Source organism: Thalia democratica, chromosome 3, assembly GCF_965202585.1.
Source record: "Thalia democratica chromosome 3, ktThaDemo2.hap1.1, whole genome shotgun sequence".
Classification (NCBI taxonomy): domain Eukaryota; kingdom Metazoa; phylum Chordata; class Thaliacea; order Salpida; family Salpidae; genus Thalia; species Thalia democratica.
This window is the reverse complement of record NC_139167.1, coordinates 71,693,129-71,710,123: the sequence shown is the minus strand read 5'-3', so window position 1 is coordinate 71,710,123 and position 16,995 is coordinate 71,693,129. Positions and strand designations below refer to the sequence as shown.

At 30.9% G+C, this 16,995-nt stretch overlaps 1 protein-coding gene across 1 annotated transcript in view; it reads right to left on the bottom strand.

The window, feature by feature from the left end:
- LOC145832514 (uncharacterized) overlaps positions 1 to 16,995 on the bottom strand; it is a 50,101-nt gene that overhangs the window by 12,860 nt on the left and 20,246 nt on the right. The window contains exons 27-56 of the mRNA XM_082939831.1: positions 16,836 to 16,955; positions 16,334 to 16,496; positions 15,672 to 15,790; positions 15,242 to 15,375; positions 15,012 to 15,052; positions 14,429 to 14,614; positions 13,999 to 14,117; positions 13,289 to 13,454; positions 12,852 to 12,979; positions 12,301 to 12,442; positions 11,602 to 11,790; positions 10,968 to 11,122; positions 10,397 to 10,610; positions 9,966 to 10,047; positions 9,543 to 9,693; positions 9,043 to 9,145; positions 8,685 to 8,782; positions 8,091 to 8,187; positions 7,625 to 7,783; positions 7,163 to 7,275; positions 5,885 to 6,028; positions 5,251 to 5,406; positions 4,999 to 5,092; positions 4,503 to 4,618; positions 4,101 to 4,228; positions 3,635 to 3,815; positions 2,785 to 2,959; positions 2,205 to 2,372; positions 1,783 to 1,932; positions 838 to 1,091 (exon numbers count right to left, since the gene is read on the bottom strand). Coding sequence (XP_082795957.1) covers positions 838 to 1,091; positions 1,783 to 1,932; positions 2,205 to 2,372; positions 2,785 to 2,959; positions 3,635 to 3,815; positions 4,101 to 4,228; positions 4,503 to 4,618; positions 4,999 to 5,092; positions 5,251 to 5,406; positions 5,885 to 6,028; positions 7,163 to 7,275; positions 7,625 to 7,783; positions 8,091 to 8,187; positions 8,685 to 8,782; positions 9,043 to 9,145; positions 9,543 to 9,693; positions 9,966 to 10,047; positions 10,397 to 10,610; positions 10,968 to 11,122; positions 11,602 to 11,790; positions 12,301 to 12,442; positions 12,852 to 12,979; positions 13,289 to 13,454; positions 13,999 to 14,117; positions 14,429 to 14,614; positions 15,012 to 15,052; positions 15,242 to 15,375; positions 15,672 to 15,790; positions 16,334 to 16,496; positions 16,836 to 16,955 — 4,245 coding nt within the window. The remainder of the gene's footprint in view (positions 1 to 837; positions 1,092 to 1,782; positions 1,933 to 2,204; positions 2,373 to 2,784; positions 2,960 to 3,634; positions 3,816 to 4,100; positions 4,229 to 4,502; positions 4,619 to 4,998; positions 5,093 to 5,250; positions 5,407 to 5,884; positions 6,029 to 7,162; positions 7,276 to 7,624; positions 7,784 to 8,090; positions 8,188 to 8,684; positions 8,783 to 9,042; positions 9,146 to 9,542; positions 9,694 to 9,965; positions 10,048 to 10,396; positions 10,611 to 10,967; positions 11,123 to 11,601; positions 11,791 to 12,300; positions 12,443 to 12,851; positions 12,980 to 13,288; positions 13,455 to 13,998; positions 14,118 to 14,428; positions 14,615 to 15,011; positions 15,053 to 15,241; positions 15,376 to 15,671; positions 15,791 to 16,333; positions 16,497 to 16,835; positions 16,956 to 16,995) is intronic.

Below are 16,995 nucleotides of genomic sequence, written 5' to 3'. Positions count from 1 at the left end.
CTTTTCTGCAACCACAACATAAGTAATTAGTTTGTTAACATTTAATAACAGGCCACTGTCACAATCTCAGGCCACTTGGCCTACTCAGGATTACTCACCCTAGTTTAAAAGTTGTGAAAGTATCAGGCTAACTCAGCAGGTTGGCCATTCTACCTGGAAACATAAAATAATCTGGAAAAACTTGATGATTGAAAATTTAGGCAAAAAACTGGAGTTTCTTGAAGTTTAGTATAATATCCTTTACTTTGTCTTTCTGGATAAGTGCGTACTTAAGGCGTGATGCGTACCAAAAAAAGTGCGTACTTAAGCGGTAGTATACTGTAATTAAATGAGCTTACGTCGAAGTTTTATACTGATAATTTTTGTGCATATCAATATTAAACAAAGGACTACATAGCAATTAAAGTTCTACTTAGCTAACTTAAAACAATTAAAATTCTTATAAAACATTTAAAAGGGCTCTAAACTTGAAAATCATAATATTTAAACATGTTCATTAGATCTTATTAATCAGATTATGATGATAAAAAGAAAGAATAAGTTGCTAAGAGTGATTAATCATTATAAGAATATTTCTGTAAGTTTTAAAGATTTCTATAGTAATATCTAAAAAATATCTAAAACTTGAACTTATCTTGATTATTTAATTTTTAAGGTTTTGATGCTTCAATGTTTAATAAATCTATGTACTAATAAAGAAAGTTCACAAAAACTAAGATTGTAATTAAAGTGTCAAAATAGAATTTGCAGAAATCGTCGTGCAAACTAATCATATCAGTTAAAATATTACTGTTAATTATGCACTAGAGGTTAAGAAAAATGTAATAAAAAACTAACATCGGTATTTGGGTTGCTAAATCCGGAGGTGTCCTGAGTTTCCGTTTTGGGGATTTCCGAACTCGCAGTAGTAGCGCCTCCAGTTGAGCTAAAGTTGAAACTCGGTAGCGATTTTGGGGAATTCCCTGTGTAGTAACAGTAAGCTCCTATTGCCAACCCGACAGCAAGCAACACGGCGAATATTATGCCGAAAATGGCGCCTCCGGAAAGTCCCGAGGAATCATCGTCGTTTGAAGGCACAGGTGCGATTCCACCTGAAAAAGTTTTTGATAAAATCAGGATTTTATAACGTCTTTTTCAATTATGCCCCTTTGGAAAATATTTTTAAAATAATCGCTTTCATTTATTAAATATTGCCCTTTGACGAGTTAAGTACCTGTATACTTATTCACTGCTTTTACTATTAACGCCCCTAAATTTCAACTAAAGGGACGATATGGCCCACTTTATAAAACTCTGTGTTTCATAAATATTTGAGGATTTAAGATTACAATAAAGTTTATATCTAGTAAAAGGTTTTACATGAGGAAATGAGCACATTTTAGCTAAGAAAGTAGGATTAAAAACTCTGTTTAGATTGATTTATTGCGAAAATTTAAACAAAAAGTTTATAATAGCAAGATTTATGTTTCAGAGAAATCATTACAAGTCATTATTACATTGTTACAGAATTTTGTTTTGCATTTTACTTTTAAAAATTGTTCTAAAGTAGTAGTATTACAAATAACCTTAAAGTTTAAATATCTATTCTATATATAATATAATATTTTAGTATACTTTTCGACAGTATGGAAAACTAGTCAGACGGTCTAATATTTGCTTAAGCTAGTGTAATTGTTTTTGAGCCGTATAATAAATACATGTAAATTGCAGAAATTCCTAAAAAAACAACAAGATTTAGAAAAATTGAGAAAAGTTGAATTTAAAAAATTCAAAAATGCCCACCTGATTTGGGTTTGAAGCACCCGGTGTTGTTGCCTCCAACGAAGGTCTTATCCCAACAGCACCCCCTGGTTTCCACGCAATAGTCCTCTGTGATGTCATAAAAGCCGCATTCTTCGCGCTGCGTAAGAGCTATGCTGCATTGCGAGTATGCTGGAAAAATAATTAGTTCTTAACTTATTTTATTCAAATTGTACAAACTAAAACTGTACTGACTTTGAGCTTTTATTTTGATACATTTTAGTAACAAACTTCGCTAGAATGCTTAAAAACAATGTCTGGCATTCTGTTTTAATAATAGTATTTGGTTAGTTATAAACTTTTTAAAGCCCAAAAAACTTACAGTTTGGCTGTTTACATATAAATACTTATGAACTACTGCACACATTTTATGAAACTACTCGATAAAACCGCCAAATACTAACATTTTGGTCGTTTGCAGATGAATCCCTGCCTACTCGAGCAAACGTTGTCGTTCCACATTCCGTTCCACGGGTAGATTTCCACGCACTCCTCCGCCTGCTGCCCGTTCGGCTCTCCCTCCTGCCAGTTGCTGAAGTCGTACGGAGTCATGTCGCTCCACGTCCATCCCTCTGTTAACATGAAAGTAAAAAAGATTATGTTTGATCAAAATTGAACTGTATAGGCAAATATTTAAGTTGTGAAATTAATGTTATTTAATACAAGATTTGAAGTTGTTGAGACAAATAGTTTCCAATATTTTTCGCAAAATAATCATTAAATAATTGATTTAGAAAAACAAGACAGTTATGAACTATATAAACAGTATGATTATAGCTAAATATCTTTGGTTTAGACTAACATCTCGGTAAAAAGAAAGGTAGTTGTACATTATACTAAGATTTAATTTTGCCAGAGCGAGATTTAAACGACTTAACTAAATCAGTTTTTTATATTATTCTTTAACTTAGTTTTTCAACTAAATGAACCATGATAACTTTTAATTGTAACGTAGAAAAAGTTAAAAAAAAAAACAAAACAAACGGAATCCGTTAGACGCGAGCCCTATGAACAGATTGTGGCTGCTCTTTCCATCTAAGTTTTTGATGAAGGCGTCAATTTCCTCTTGCGAGTGGAAACTTGCCAGGTCACCGCCTCGCTTCTTGCACGAGTTCAACGCTTCGACCCAGTTCTTCGTTTCGCTCGTTCTCGTGCCGTACTAGATTGTAAAATAATAAAAAAATGAAACTAATTATTTGTTTTTACCTTTTTACATTTTTGTTTCATTTGTTCTTGTGCCGTAGTGTAAGTACATATATATATTAATTATTTAAGTGCCAGTTAGCTGTAAGATTGTATGTAATTTAAAACTTTTAAACGGTCATCTTGGTTTGAAAACATTAAATGAGTAAATAATAAGCACTTTTTTGACTAATTTTATTTCTCATATTAATTGATTATATTATATGTGTTACCTTTAAAGTATTTTATTTTTAGGACATTTCTACAGCTTGATTTTTTTTTATATTTCGTTAAGAAAGATATTCTTGTTTTCAGATAAATACTAGTACACTAGTAATGAACATGAATAATTTACTTTATGTAGTGTGATCAAAACAAAAATAAAAATGAGTTTTGATGCACTTTAGTGAAGATTTTTTTTTATCTACAACAAAAACAAAAAATAAAAATACTTTAATATAATGGAAGCTCGTAACTAAAGAACAAAGTTTTACAATTTATAAAAACCCTCTTCTACTTTAATATTTTTTATAACATAGTAACTAATTTTTACAATTGGGAGATGTTACCATGAAACTGCCATGAAATGTAAACGGAATAATACTTTTTAAATAATTTTTTTTATTTACAGCAAATAAAACCAAACACTCACTTCAATATAGTAGCAGCTCGACCCTGCCTCGTAAGCCCAATCGTTGTCGCAAGTTCCCTCACCTTGGGGGGTTTCCGGTTTCTCAGGTTTCTCCCCCATATTTTTCTTGCAGATGTAAGGCAAGGGATTACCGCAAGTCGAAGAACCGGAATCCTGAGATACCAGTTCCCAACGACCGTTGCTATGAAATATTTTCGTTGTTAGGTAAAAAACTTATACTTCAAAATATTTGAATTTGTTGTTTATAGTTTTATTTTTAAGTGTTGTTTACGTTTGTATTTTTACATTTCTACATTTTTTAATATTAGTTCAAAACATTATTAGTTATGTTAATAACTACGAATCATCAAAAGGTTCAAACTGCTTCAAAAAATGTTAAAATTGTTATTCTGTAATAAAACTTTGAGTTTACAATGTACAAACAGTCATACAAATTATGAAATGTTTACATAAGTTTCCAACATACCTGTTAATTTTAGTGCACCCGTTCATACCCTGCAGTACCTGACCACTCGGCTGTCCAGCGTCCCAGTTCGTGTATTCGAGCGGCCACCCGTCCGTCCACGAGTACTGCACTTTCGCCGTCTTGTCGTCCTATAAAGTTTATTTATTTATATAATTTTAGTATATATTTATTGATAACACTTTAGTTTGGTTATTATGTATTTACTTCTTTTATAAATATGTACTTTAGATTATATACTTAGATTCACGTTGTAATTTTCGTATAAAAGTAACTTTATTTATGTTATATAAAGTTCATCCTACAGTTTTATACAGTTTAGCTTAAAATATTTACAAACATATGTAATATATTTAAATGAAAAAAAATATATATACGTAAAAATAAGTACAAAAGAGAACTGACAACAGCAAATTGCAGTCCAATCCACGCTGCGTCACTTTGTATTGTTTGGAAGAACCAGCTGTATAACAAATCGTTGTCGTATAATTCCTGAATACTTGCTAACTCAATTCCATCTCCTGTTATAAAATATTAAAATTATTTTAATTTAAAACGTTTTTTTGTTTACCAATAGTTTAAAGGTTTTGTTTTTGCTTTATTTTAGAACATAATTAAGATTTTAAGCATAACTTCTATGTAGTAAAAATAACTAAAAACCATTTTTCAGTTATACTTATGTAGAAAAATTTAGTTGTATATTACTGGTATACTGTTATTAAATACAAAAATAAAAAACCTATGCTCAACTATCTATGTTTTTATTACTACAGATTAATAAAAACCTAAACTTTATTTTAAATTATTTTCTACATAAACAGTATTGAAGTCAAGACATAAGCACTATAAATTGTGTATATGTATATATATATATTTTATAAAATTTAAACTTTCTACTAACCTTCAGCCTGGCAAGACTTCCTGGCTGCATCGAATCCCATCGGAGTTGTCATCGGTTTGAAGCAACTCTTGCTCTCCTCTGACGTGTAGTAACCCTACGGAGACAGTTTGTATCATAAATGAACATAAAGTTTAACATTTGAGTATATTTTTCATTAGTAGATCAAACAGTAAAGCCTGAAGTTATAAAATCAAAATATTATCTCAAGTCATTATGGTGGAAAATAACTCAACTTAAAAATTAAATGAATACCTGGGGGCAACCGATGGGGCTCACTATTGGTGGGGGCGCGGGTAGCGATGGGTTCTTCCTAGCAACGCAGGCGAAGGGGAGCAGCGTCGTCATGCAGTCGAGGTCGTTCCACATGCCGTGGGTTTCAGGAGTGATCCTCATTTCCACGCATCCTTCCTGTTAGAATTAATTTTTGGTTTTAGTTAGGATGACACTCAAGCACAGAAGTTTACATCGTACCGCATTAGAAACTATCCTGCATTTTAGATAGCTTCAAAATTAATTTGTTTTAGTTTAAAACATTTTAGAATAATCATTAACAAGAGTTTTAAAAACCTATAATTTTTTTTATCAAATACGGTACTTTCCTCTTAGCAACCTATTTTTCATTTTCCATCAGGAAAACTCTTTAAAAATTACTTCAAATTGAACATAGAACAAACATTTTCAATACCGGGTGTATACAAACTATTTATATCATATATTTATGGCATGTATAACTATGAGTTAAGTATAGCACAAACATAAGCGTAAACAAATTTTTCCACAACTATGTTCCTTGAGTTGAATTTTAAACATATAAAACAAACATTTACCTTTTAGTAAAATATTTACAATTAGTAGACAAGTATAAGATAAAACAATATAAACGAACATTTCCACCACTGGGTTCTCCCGGCTGCCAGTTCGTGTAAACGTAATCTGATTGGTCGATCCAAACGAAGTATCCGGTGTTTCTGTCGGTCAGACCAATCCAAAAGTTGTTGGCGTCTCCCCACAAGAAGTTCACCAGGAAGGCCTGAAAATGTAAGTGGTTAGACTTGGTAGTATAACCGAGCATACTTCAAAAATATATTTTAGGTTTTCGAGTTGTACATTGACTATAGTACAGTGATAATATATATATTAAGTCATTTTACAAGCAAAACAGCTAAACATAATTTCTAATTAAGTTAGCTTGACTCGTAAAATTTATCTAATAAAGTTTTTAAAAGTTGATAGCTCGCATTAATGTACTAGATTTTTCTTTAAAATTCACTAGAAAGACCTGAAAATGAGTGGTTTTTATTAAAAATAAGCTTGTATTGGTAATTTAACAGATGTCTATATTAATAATGTAATACAGTTAACATATATGGTAGGATTTTAGTTCAACTGTTTAAAGTAACTTAGTTTCTGTTTACAGTACAAGTTTGTCACAAATAAAATTCCCATAAGAAGTTTACCAGGAAGGTCTGGAAGTAGAGTCATTTATATGACTAAGCATTCACATACTGAATAATAGATTTAATAGATTATATTTGTTTTGGGGTTATACGTTGGCTGTATAGTAGTGCAAAAACAACGATACACAACGATTATGCTTTAGACACGGAGATCGGTGTGCTTCAATCGCGTAGCTCAGAATATTATTATACTGAAATTTTATAAAACTTTGTAAAGATATATTTTTTTTTTAAGTTAAACTTTTTTAAATATGTACGTTAGATATAATAAAAATGTAGCTAAAATTGCAAAGGATACCTTTTTATTGTTGGACATACTGCGTCATAATAACCAATCAAAACTTGAACTTTTAATCATCACTTTAAACAAAACTTCTATAAAAGCTTAAGTGTTTTTTAACTAATTTTGATATGATCATGATTAAAACTTACTTGTTCGTAGTCGTTAATAATCGAAACAGTTTAATGTAAATTTCCTTGCAAAATTCAATACATTTTCTAAGTTTAGTAGCGTACTGTCAGCATAGAACAAATTTTAAATTAAATGTTTATGCTTAAACATTGCAATTAACTTTTTCGTAGTTGTTAGTAATGGAAACAAGTTTAATTTAAATTTGCTTGAAAAATTCAATACATTTTCTAAGTTTAATAGCGTACTGTCAGCATAAAATAAGTTTTTAATTAAAAATTTACGCTTTACAACTAACTTGTTCGAAGTCGTTAGTAATAGAAACAAGTTCGGCTCCGTTGTCGTTACACCACTGTCTTGCTGCATCCCAGGTCAATAATACATCTTTACTCGACAAGTAGCAGTTGTTACCTTTTATATACAACTTTTTTTAATTTGTCGTTTTTATGAATCTGCACACGTTTAACCTACTACTTTAATATACAAGTGCAATAAAAGTGTTTCTAAATTTGTACTGTTGGGTTAATTAAAAACTAATACAATAAAGTTTTTAATTATATACGCATTTTTTTAGTACTTTAAATTTATCGAAGTATAGAGATTTACTACGTTCGGTTAAAAGTACAAACTAAACAATCAAACATTCAATAACTGATCAGGGTAAGTTAACTGTGCAAATATTTTATGTCAGGAACTTATAGCTATTCGTGGTGTTATGTTATATACAAGTATGTTTCAGCACCAGTCACACATAACCAACCATATGGTGTGAATCCAGTAGGGCAGTTGCCTTGCTGGGGCAGAGTTGGGGCCACGGTTACAGCACCTGACCCCACGTATTTCTCGCAAATGTAGTAGTTTGACGCCCCACAGTTCTCGTCGTTCCATTTGCCAGAATCAGAATACAAGTTGACGCAGTCTGTCGGTGTTATTTTTATTAATTATTATCTTACTTATTTTTCAGTTGTAAGTATTTATGTATTAAAGTAATCTATTTGATGTGATATATATAAATATTTGGTATACATGCTTTTACTGTTAAGAAGTACGGAAATTGGTTTTTCAGTAAGCTTAAGTTTCTTTTTTAATTTTTTTGCGTATAAACAAATTTGAAAATACACCTTGATATATATTAAACAAATGCTTAAAATATTAAATATTTGTGATACACTTTTCTGTTTTAAAGATAAAGTAAAAACTTGAACTTTTTTAAAAACTATACGAACCTTCACTGTCCAAATAGTTGTTAGGTTCACCACCGTTCCAATTGACGTAATCTACGTAAGAATTGTCAGCCCACACAAATGATCTGTCTGCTGCGTCCTATATATAACAAAGTTTAACTAAGTTAGATAAACATTTTTATCTAATAAAGAAAAAAATTATCAGCCCATACGAACGATTTGCTTGCAGTTTTAAGTATTTTTAGTACAAAATACTATATTGATACTATATCTAGAAAATAACCAAAATCAACTATGGATATATTTCCAAGTGTACACTCGTTTATACTCGACTTTTTTCTGGTAACAACCATTAGAAACGTATTCAATAAACTAGCGTTGTATTACTTCAAAACAAAGTTGTCAAGAGTTAAAAGTAAAACACATACACTTATAAACCTGAAAAAAAAACATTACTCAAAGCATGTACTTTTAATTGAATGAAAAATGTAAAACACCGTAACCAAAACTTTAAAAACGAAACCTCAAAACAACCTTGTGGCTCTGAACAACTTTTCTAAACTTTAAAATTTCAACAAACTCTTAGAATTTTTTTTCAAATTAATAATCTCTTTAAATCAAAAATGTCCTACAAACCCTCAACCCGATCCAGAAACTTGACGCGTCGCTCCTCACAGTCCAACTCAGGATCATGTCGTTTTCGTCCGGACTCAATATCGACACCAGGTTACCACCTACATTATTGATTATAATTAATGACGATTTAAATAAGACCATTTAAAACTTAGAGTTTGTTATTTTACTTATTAAGGCCTTTATCACATTAAAAATATTCTTTAGATCAAGTTGGATGTAGCCATATATACTACTATCAAATATTTTTCATTTGCTCTTTCCCAGAAGAGCTGTGCTTTGTAAAATAAAACTTGCTTTTAAGTTTATTCACTTTTTTGAATACAAATAAGCAATTTATTATTATCAATTAAAACACCACCTAGCGATCTGCACTGATCGTTTGCGTTGTTCCAAGTCATTTTTAATGAAGAGTCCTGGAACAAGTAGCACTTATCCGTACCATATGAGGACTTGTAGCGGATCTGTAAGTTGAGAAATATAAGTTACAGTGGGTAGCAAGGTAAAGATTTATACTTATGACTTTTTTTTAATTAAGCAACAATCCCTAAAAGGTAGAACCTAAACTGTTGCTCAGAAAACTTACTAGAGTGTTTCAATATATTCAAATCATTAGAGCGTTATTTTAGGTAACTTTTGAAACTTTTAATTAAGCAAATGACGTATGTGTTATATTTTCAGTGTTAGTTTACTGTGACGTTATAAGTAAATATCTTAAACGTGTTTTCCAGCTTAAAATAATTTTAAAAACTATTTTAATCTTTTCAGTACATAAAATAGTGATATCATCGATTTGTTTTTACTCTTAAAACATACTAAACTTTTCTATAAAATTCATTTTATTTGTAACAGTAAACATACCCATGTGTTATCGGTGCCACACTCTGTTGAAATTTCTCCTTTTTGTGGGGGCAGAGTTGGTACTTCAGAAGGGGTTTTCCCTTTAGCGATCTTACAAATCGTGTTTCTCTTCGCGTCGCAGTATATGTCGTTCCATCTGGAGAAGTAAACTTTTTATTTAGAAAGGACAGTTTTATTTAACATCAATGGCTATTTCATGCTTAATATAATTTTGTAAAAACACTTTAACCCAATTTTTTATTAGTAGTTAATAGCAACTTTATAACACTTTTAGCAACATTATATAAAACAATTTTCATCTGTTTAAATATTTTTTTTTATTCTAAAAGTTGTTTAAGTAAACATTTTTGGTTTTCTTTTAATTTTGTTTAGCTTTACGTATTTTATTTATAAATTATGACTTACGCATCAGTGTTTGTGTAGAATTGTCCTTCTATGCAATTTTCAATTCCATCGACGTTGTTTGGCTCGCCAGTTGCCCAATTTGTAAAATCACTTGGTGTACCTGTTTATAATTAAAAATCATTAAGTTAAAAGAAACTTTTACCGTAATGAGCTGTTTAATTTAATAGACTTCGTTGTGTGACGGTAGTGAAAGGAAAGCAAAGTGTTAAAGACTGACTTTTCAAATGTTTTCTACTAAGTAAGATTTTAACTATAAAAGTTAAAAATTTTCAAATATAACGATTTAATTAAGGTGAGTAAACTTATGTTTACGCTACGTGTAGAGTATTAAACCAAAAAACTAGTCTCATACATTTAGTAGACTAGTATTATTTATGTTTAGCATATAGTTTTATTTTATAAAGTATATGAAATAAATGTGCATAACACAAACTACATTAACATCTCACCGTCGGACCAGTCGTATCCGTCTTGCGCATTTATATTGTTCAGCCCAATCCAAAAGTACACGTTACTGTTACTAGTTCTCTTCTGCACAATGTTCACAAGCGCGTTGTTCTCCTCACTGCTGTGTATCGACACCAGGTCACCTCCCAACCCTCTGCAGTAATCCACAGACTCCTGCCACGTCCTGCGCTGGTCCTCGCTGATCGCTTCCTCCACCTGTTAGTTGTATTTGAATAAAAACTTTGTAATTTTAAGGTTTCCGTCTTAATTTGCTCCACTTTGTCTGTATTTTAATTGATTATAAAGTGTATGGCTTATAAAACATTAATGAAAGTTGTATGAGTGCTGTTACATAACTTATATACTTTACACACACTTCTGTCAGCATGTAGTTTAATATGGTAGTTTTTTACAATCAAACGTGTTTGAAATACTTTAATCATAGATGAGCCATCTAATACATTTTTAAATTTAATTAGAGAAAAAATAAGTAATTCTATATTTATAAATTAGCGTCAGATAACTAGTATATATATATATATATATATATATATATATGTCTACTTTACATACCCTGTAACAATAAGACAACGTAGGGTCTGAATCCCATCCGTTGGCGCATGCAATAGAAGGATCTGGGGTCGTGTATGTTGGTTGGGAGTAACCAACCCTCGGTTTTTCACAAACGTAATACCAATCCGTACCGCATATTCCACTGTTCCAATTTCCTGTGTGTTTATTTTGAATGAGTTACGTATTTGAAATACTATCAAAAAAATATAATTCCAAATCTTTTTGATTCTTATTGTACAATTAACATTTATTTTAAACAAGGACGTGAAAGTTACATTTGCTTAAGAATAAAAATAAATCAAAAAAAGTTGTTTAGATATAACAAACTCTTTGAATTTAACATTATTATCCTGCTAAAAAGTTTTTACTTTTTACAACAACTTTACAAAATACAGGTGCGTTTTTCAAAACATATTACATATAATAAACTTAATTAATTTGTTTTTTATTCGTGTTAATCCATTCAGATTTTATTGTAATCAATACATCCTGTGAATAGAAATTCAAAAGATTTAAAAAAAAAATTTAAACTTATGACACGACATATAATCAACTTCTAGTTAAACCAAGCACTACAACACTATCACAACAATACTATGTAGTACAAAATAACAAAATCATTATGACGTCACACCTGTGAAAGGGTCCAACGTGATGCAGTCCCACTCCGAGTCCCTGTCGCAGTTGATCCACTTGTTGCTAAAGTCGGTTGTTATGGAGCACCAGGAGTGGTCCTGACCGGCAGGCGTGGGAAGATCGTCGATGCACTCGTAGTAAGTCTTCCCGCGGTAATTGAACGGGAACGCACATTTGTATTTGGTGTCTGATGAGTAAAGAGAGTTAGAAAATGATACTTTTTTATTAATTTAAACTTGAAACAAATATGATAGCTGTTCAATAATTCTCTGTATTGCTCTTACAAACTTGACTGTATTTGTATATTGTGTTAGGATATTTTATAAAAAAGTTGTTTACAAACTAAGTAGTGTTTGTTTTGAGTTACAGATAAAACTTGCTTTGTTTGCAATTTACTGTTATATTGCTTTTGTATATAAAAATGTGGTAAATTAATAACTAATATATGCTGATTTATTAACTTTGTTTCTCTTAACTTATTTCTTAAAAATATTTTGATAAAAAATCTTATAAGTGTAAATTCATACAAAAAAAAATGTAGTACATCACTTATAAGTTTTATAAAAACGACTTATTACTAAACATTTTAATAAACAAAACTAGCTAACCAGGGTTCCACTGTTTGTAAGTAACTGGCTCATCACATCACTTATAACTTTTTATTACAATGACCTAATGTACATGTTAACAAACCAACCAGGTGAACCAGGGCTCCATTGCGTATAGGTAACAGGCTCGTCAGTGGTCCATCTGTAGTACAACTGACCGTCTTCGTTGATGTGGCCCGACAACCCGATGTATGCAGAATAATTAAGTCCTGGTGGGAGCTTTGTTGCTACCTGTTGTTTTATGTGATTAGAAAAACAATGCGGTTTGTAGAAGAAAGTTACTTAATGTTAGTACACCAGCTAATTTTTTGAAACAAACTCTAAAAATAAATTATCTCATTTTCTCCTTTCTTGCGCATTGATTTTAAATAATCTCTTTGAAATCTTATTTTTCAACTGTTTTGATGCAACCTTTTATCACTTACTATTATAACTTGCTAACATAAAAAAAAACAATCAAAATTGTCTATTTTAGCCAACCCACTTTCATGTGTTTTTTCAAATTCTGTATGCTTAATTCCATTACTATTGGACATAGGTAAGCTTAATGTTAAACTGTTTAAATAAAAAGGAAAGCATTTAACATCTTACTTAGCCAATACTATTTTAACGTCAAATAAAACAGCATCAATATACTAACAAGTGAGTGCACAAACGCTTGTTCGTAAGAATCGTGGATGCTTACGAGGTGAGCGTTGCTTTCTTCACACAGTTCCTCGCCGTACAACCATATCAGCTTGTCGTCGCTCACTTTGTAGCAAGATGATTCTGTACGGTAGATTTTTAAGTTTGCTAAGTAGTGTCAGTTAATACGCTTTTACACAGTATTAAACAACTACTTTTAGACACTAAATTTGTTATTAACTTTCAAAACTTTTTTTTCACTTTTGCGATATTTTTACACTTATCTTGCTCTGGATTTATTAAATTGAAGAATATAATTACAAGTTGCAAAACAAAAATCTAAAGTGTCATGCATATTTTAAAGTCACTTTTAGCGTTATGACGTCATATATAAAGTGTCTATTTCAAATAGTGTACACCTTTAAACTGATACTATTATGACGTCACACTTACCGTAAGCGGTCCACCCGGGGTCGCACCCCTCGTCGACGGGCTCGTTGCCTTCCGGTATCTTGTTCATCAGCTGTTTCTCCTTCTTGCACATGTAGCTGATGACGTCAGTGCAAGGCAGGTCGTTCCAGTAACCCTCCAGCCTGATGAACTGAACGCAACGTTCTTCCTGGTATATTAGTATTATTACATAAAAAATTTCAACTTTAGAATTATGGAGTTATGGTGCAAAAGTGCAATGGGTAACTTTAAATAGTAGGTTTTCTTTGTATAACTTAGGTAGCTTAAATTAAGTAAGTAAGCTAATATTTAATCACTTAGAAATAAAAAAAGAAGTTTGCTACACATTGTTAATTGTATTTAATTGTAGCATAACTTTTTGTTTTTTCTGAAATAGTATGTTATTTTTTTCTTTGTAAGTTAAAAAAGTAAGAAGCTCGTAAAGTTTTAAGTTATTACATGTTTTTATGATGATTAGCTTTTATGCTCTTAACTAAATAAGGTTATGTTAAAAAAAAAACCAAAATCATTAAAAAGCTTGCTACAATTTGTTAATTGTATGATTTTTGAACTTTAGATATAACGTCTTCGTTGTATACTTTTAGAAAAATAATTATTTTTGTTCGTTTACTATTTAATGAATTTAAAAGTTATAGAATGGTTTTAATAAATAGCATAACTATTATTGTACAATTTAAAAAACAACTACTGACCCCACCATTAGGCTCGTTAAAAGACCATTTAGTGTATGTCACTGGCAAACCGTCAGCCCATTGGTAGTAATTTTGTGTTTCGCTGTCTGTTAGTCCTATCCATACATCTCCTTTGTCACCTGATCAACAATTTTTATTAGTTGAAAGTTACTATTAAAACTATGTTATGAAGAATGTTAGAAAATATTTATTCACATTTTTAAACCATACTTAACAGTATCAAGTAAATACTTTAATACTTTTAATTACTCAAACAATAAATCCTTTTTACAAATAAAAGTCATAAAATGATTAAAAAACTTATGTTAACTGGGAACATTTGTATATAACTCTGAAATTTAAACTAAGATAAAAGATGTTTAAAAAGTCCCAAAAAAAGTGCTTCCCTAGTTTAGCAAATAAGTGATCTAAGTAAACATCAACAACTAACGGGCTTGCCATATCTGCGACTCGATGAAGTCGTTCTCCCCCTTGCTCCCAATGCTCACAATATCGCCACCCAGCTGCTGACACGCCTGCCTGGCGTCGTGCCAGTTCTTGTACACGTTCTGCGGGGACAGGTAGTAGCAGTGGTCCTTCCACGACAGCCATCCGTCTTCCTCGTCGCACCGGTACACTGTGACGTCATAGTCGGTTTAAGATTTCGTAAGTCAGCATTTTTAACAGTCACGGTGTTAAACCATGGTATTTCTTGTGGTTTAAGTTTTTTTTAACTACAATATGATCTTTTTACACTTGTTTAGTATATTTTAGTTTACTTGATATTATGTTTTTTGACATTAGTTTTTTCTTATTTAAAGATGATGTATTTTTCTAATTATTCAACTCGTAGTAATATAACACTTGTATGTTAGCATTATATGTTTAAAAATGTGCAAAAGGTTTTGTTTAACTTTTTAAATGATGCTTGTTTTTGTATAATTAAAGATAGTTGTTTTTTTAAAAGTGTATATATTGCTTGTGGTTATGAAACTTACATTTTAAAATCTATAACATTGTTATGCTTAACTTACCTTTTCCTTCGAAAGTAATTGATGTTGTTGATCCGGGAGCGCTGAAATAGAAAAAAAAGATAAAAAAAAAAGGTTTTACTTTTGTAAATGAATCAGATGAACAATAACATACAAACAATTTTTTACGTGTAACGAAATGAAATACATACAATAGTAAGAAATATACATCTAAATTGTATTTCACTCTACACTACACTGTTGTATGACTTGAACGATATGTAAAAACTCACTCTTCCGACTGCACATTGTTGCTAATGCTTCCTTTGTATTCTGATTGGCCGACTGCTTTCCTGAAAGTTATGCTGCCACCGTGTGTTGGGTTGAGCGCCCCGTAGTGGATTGCCGCCAAGCACACTGCTGAGTCCTTGATTTGAAGAAATATTGGTTTAAACAATTGCAAACAAAATTTTTAGATTAGATTTTTAAAAGAAGTTTTATTGACGTCTCAAAGACATGATCTTGAAAAATATTTCTTATTTAGTATTTTAAGGACAATCAGTTAAGTTTTAAGACGAAGTTGATAGTACTTTTAGCAATTAGCAGTCTGCTAATATGTTTTATCCTTAAATAAAACTTTATACATTTCCGTACACCTTTTTGCTTTTGAAAAATTACTTTTTGTTAACTTGAATCAATATTACAAGCGTTTTTCAAGCAAACCTCAGAATAATTAGGGTCACCCCCGTAAACGGGGTCGTTGTTAGGGTCTGCTAAGCAACCAGCAGGGCAATCAATAGTGACGTCTTCATCAACACCCGTGTCGAATGCCCGAGCTGTGTCTGTTAAACGTTTATAACTTATACTTGTAATTTAATAAATCACATTAAAACCACTACAAAGTTACAATGCTTAATTAGATTGTTATATTATTTAGCTTAAACTTTTTTATGTTCCTGTTTCATCTGTTAGTATAGGTTTGTTAAAAAGATACTGGTTTCTCGTAACAGAACGTTGCGTAAGTAAGAAAATATTTCAAAAAAATCTATTATTTTACAATAATTTATACTTTAAAATAAATTGCTTGTTATTTAAAATAAAATGCTCATAGAGTTTAGTATTATAGTTGTTTTGTTATCTTTCCCGTATTTTTGTTCTATGACGTCTTTATCTAGGTAAACAATCTCCAAATAAAAGTAACTTGTTAATTGATGTATAAACTTAAAAAAACTGCCGTCAAAAAATTTAAGATGTCTATAAAAACGTAAGGTGGTTACATAAAAAGAATATTGTCATAATAAATTTTGCCGTTAAGTTGCAAATAAATTTTCTGCACAACAACTAAAGCAAGTTCGAAAATATTAATAAAACATAGTCAGACAAACCGGGGCAGGAAATTCTTCTGTTGTTATAGCAACCGTTCACTTCAAATTGCATTTCGGGGCTTCCCACCCACTGTTTGGGGTAGATTCTCAGGAACTTGGTGCCTATCGCCTCCCTCAGTACGTCCTGGTAGTAGGGCACTTTGCCGTCCACACCCCTGAAGTACTGAAAGAAAAGTGAAAATTTTAATTTATTTTAAAAAGAAAGAAGGTGATAAACACTATTTGATTAAAAGTATAGAAGAAAAAAATTATATAGTAAGAACTAGCATTAAGTTAGATTAACCTTTAGCTGTTTAAAAAATGATTCACAAATATTAACTTCCTTTTACTTACGTTTTTTTTTATAATAGTAATATTTTTAAGTATAAATACCATGATAAAGTGTAAACTAGAAGGTATATAAACTTTAAGGTATTTAAATATCTATTTACAAAACTTTATTTTTTAACTAGACACAAAGTGTAAAAAAGATAATATATTGTTTTATTTCTAATAAACTTACATGTTCAACACCGGCTTGATTTGTATACTTAACATAAGTAATGCTATCATCACTGAAGGCGATTGAATAAGCAGATACGTAGTTGCTCAAATCAAACCCGAACAATGTTATTGCTTGTACCTATAAAAGAAATAAATAAGATCGTGTTGTTAGGTTATTT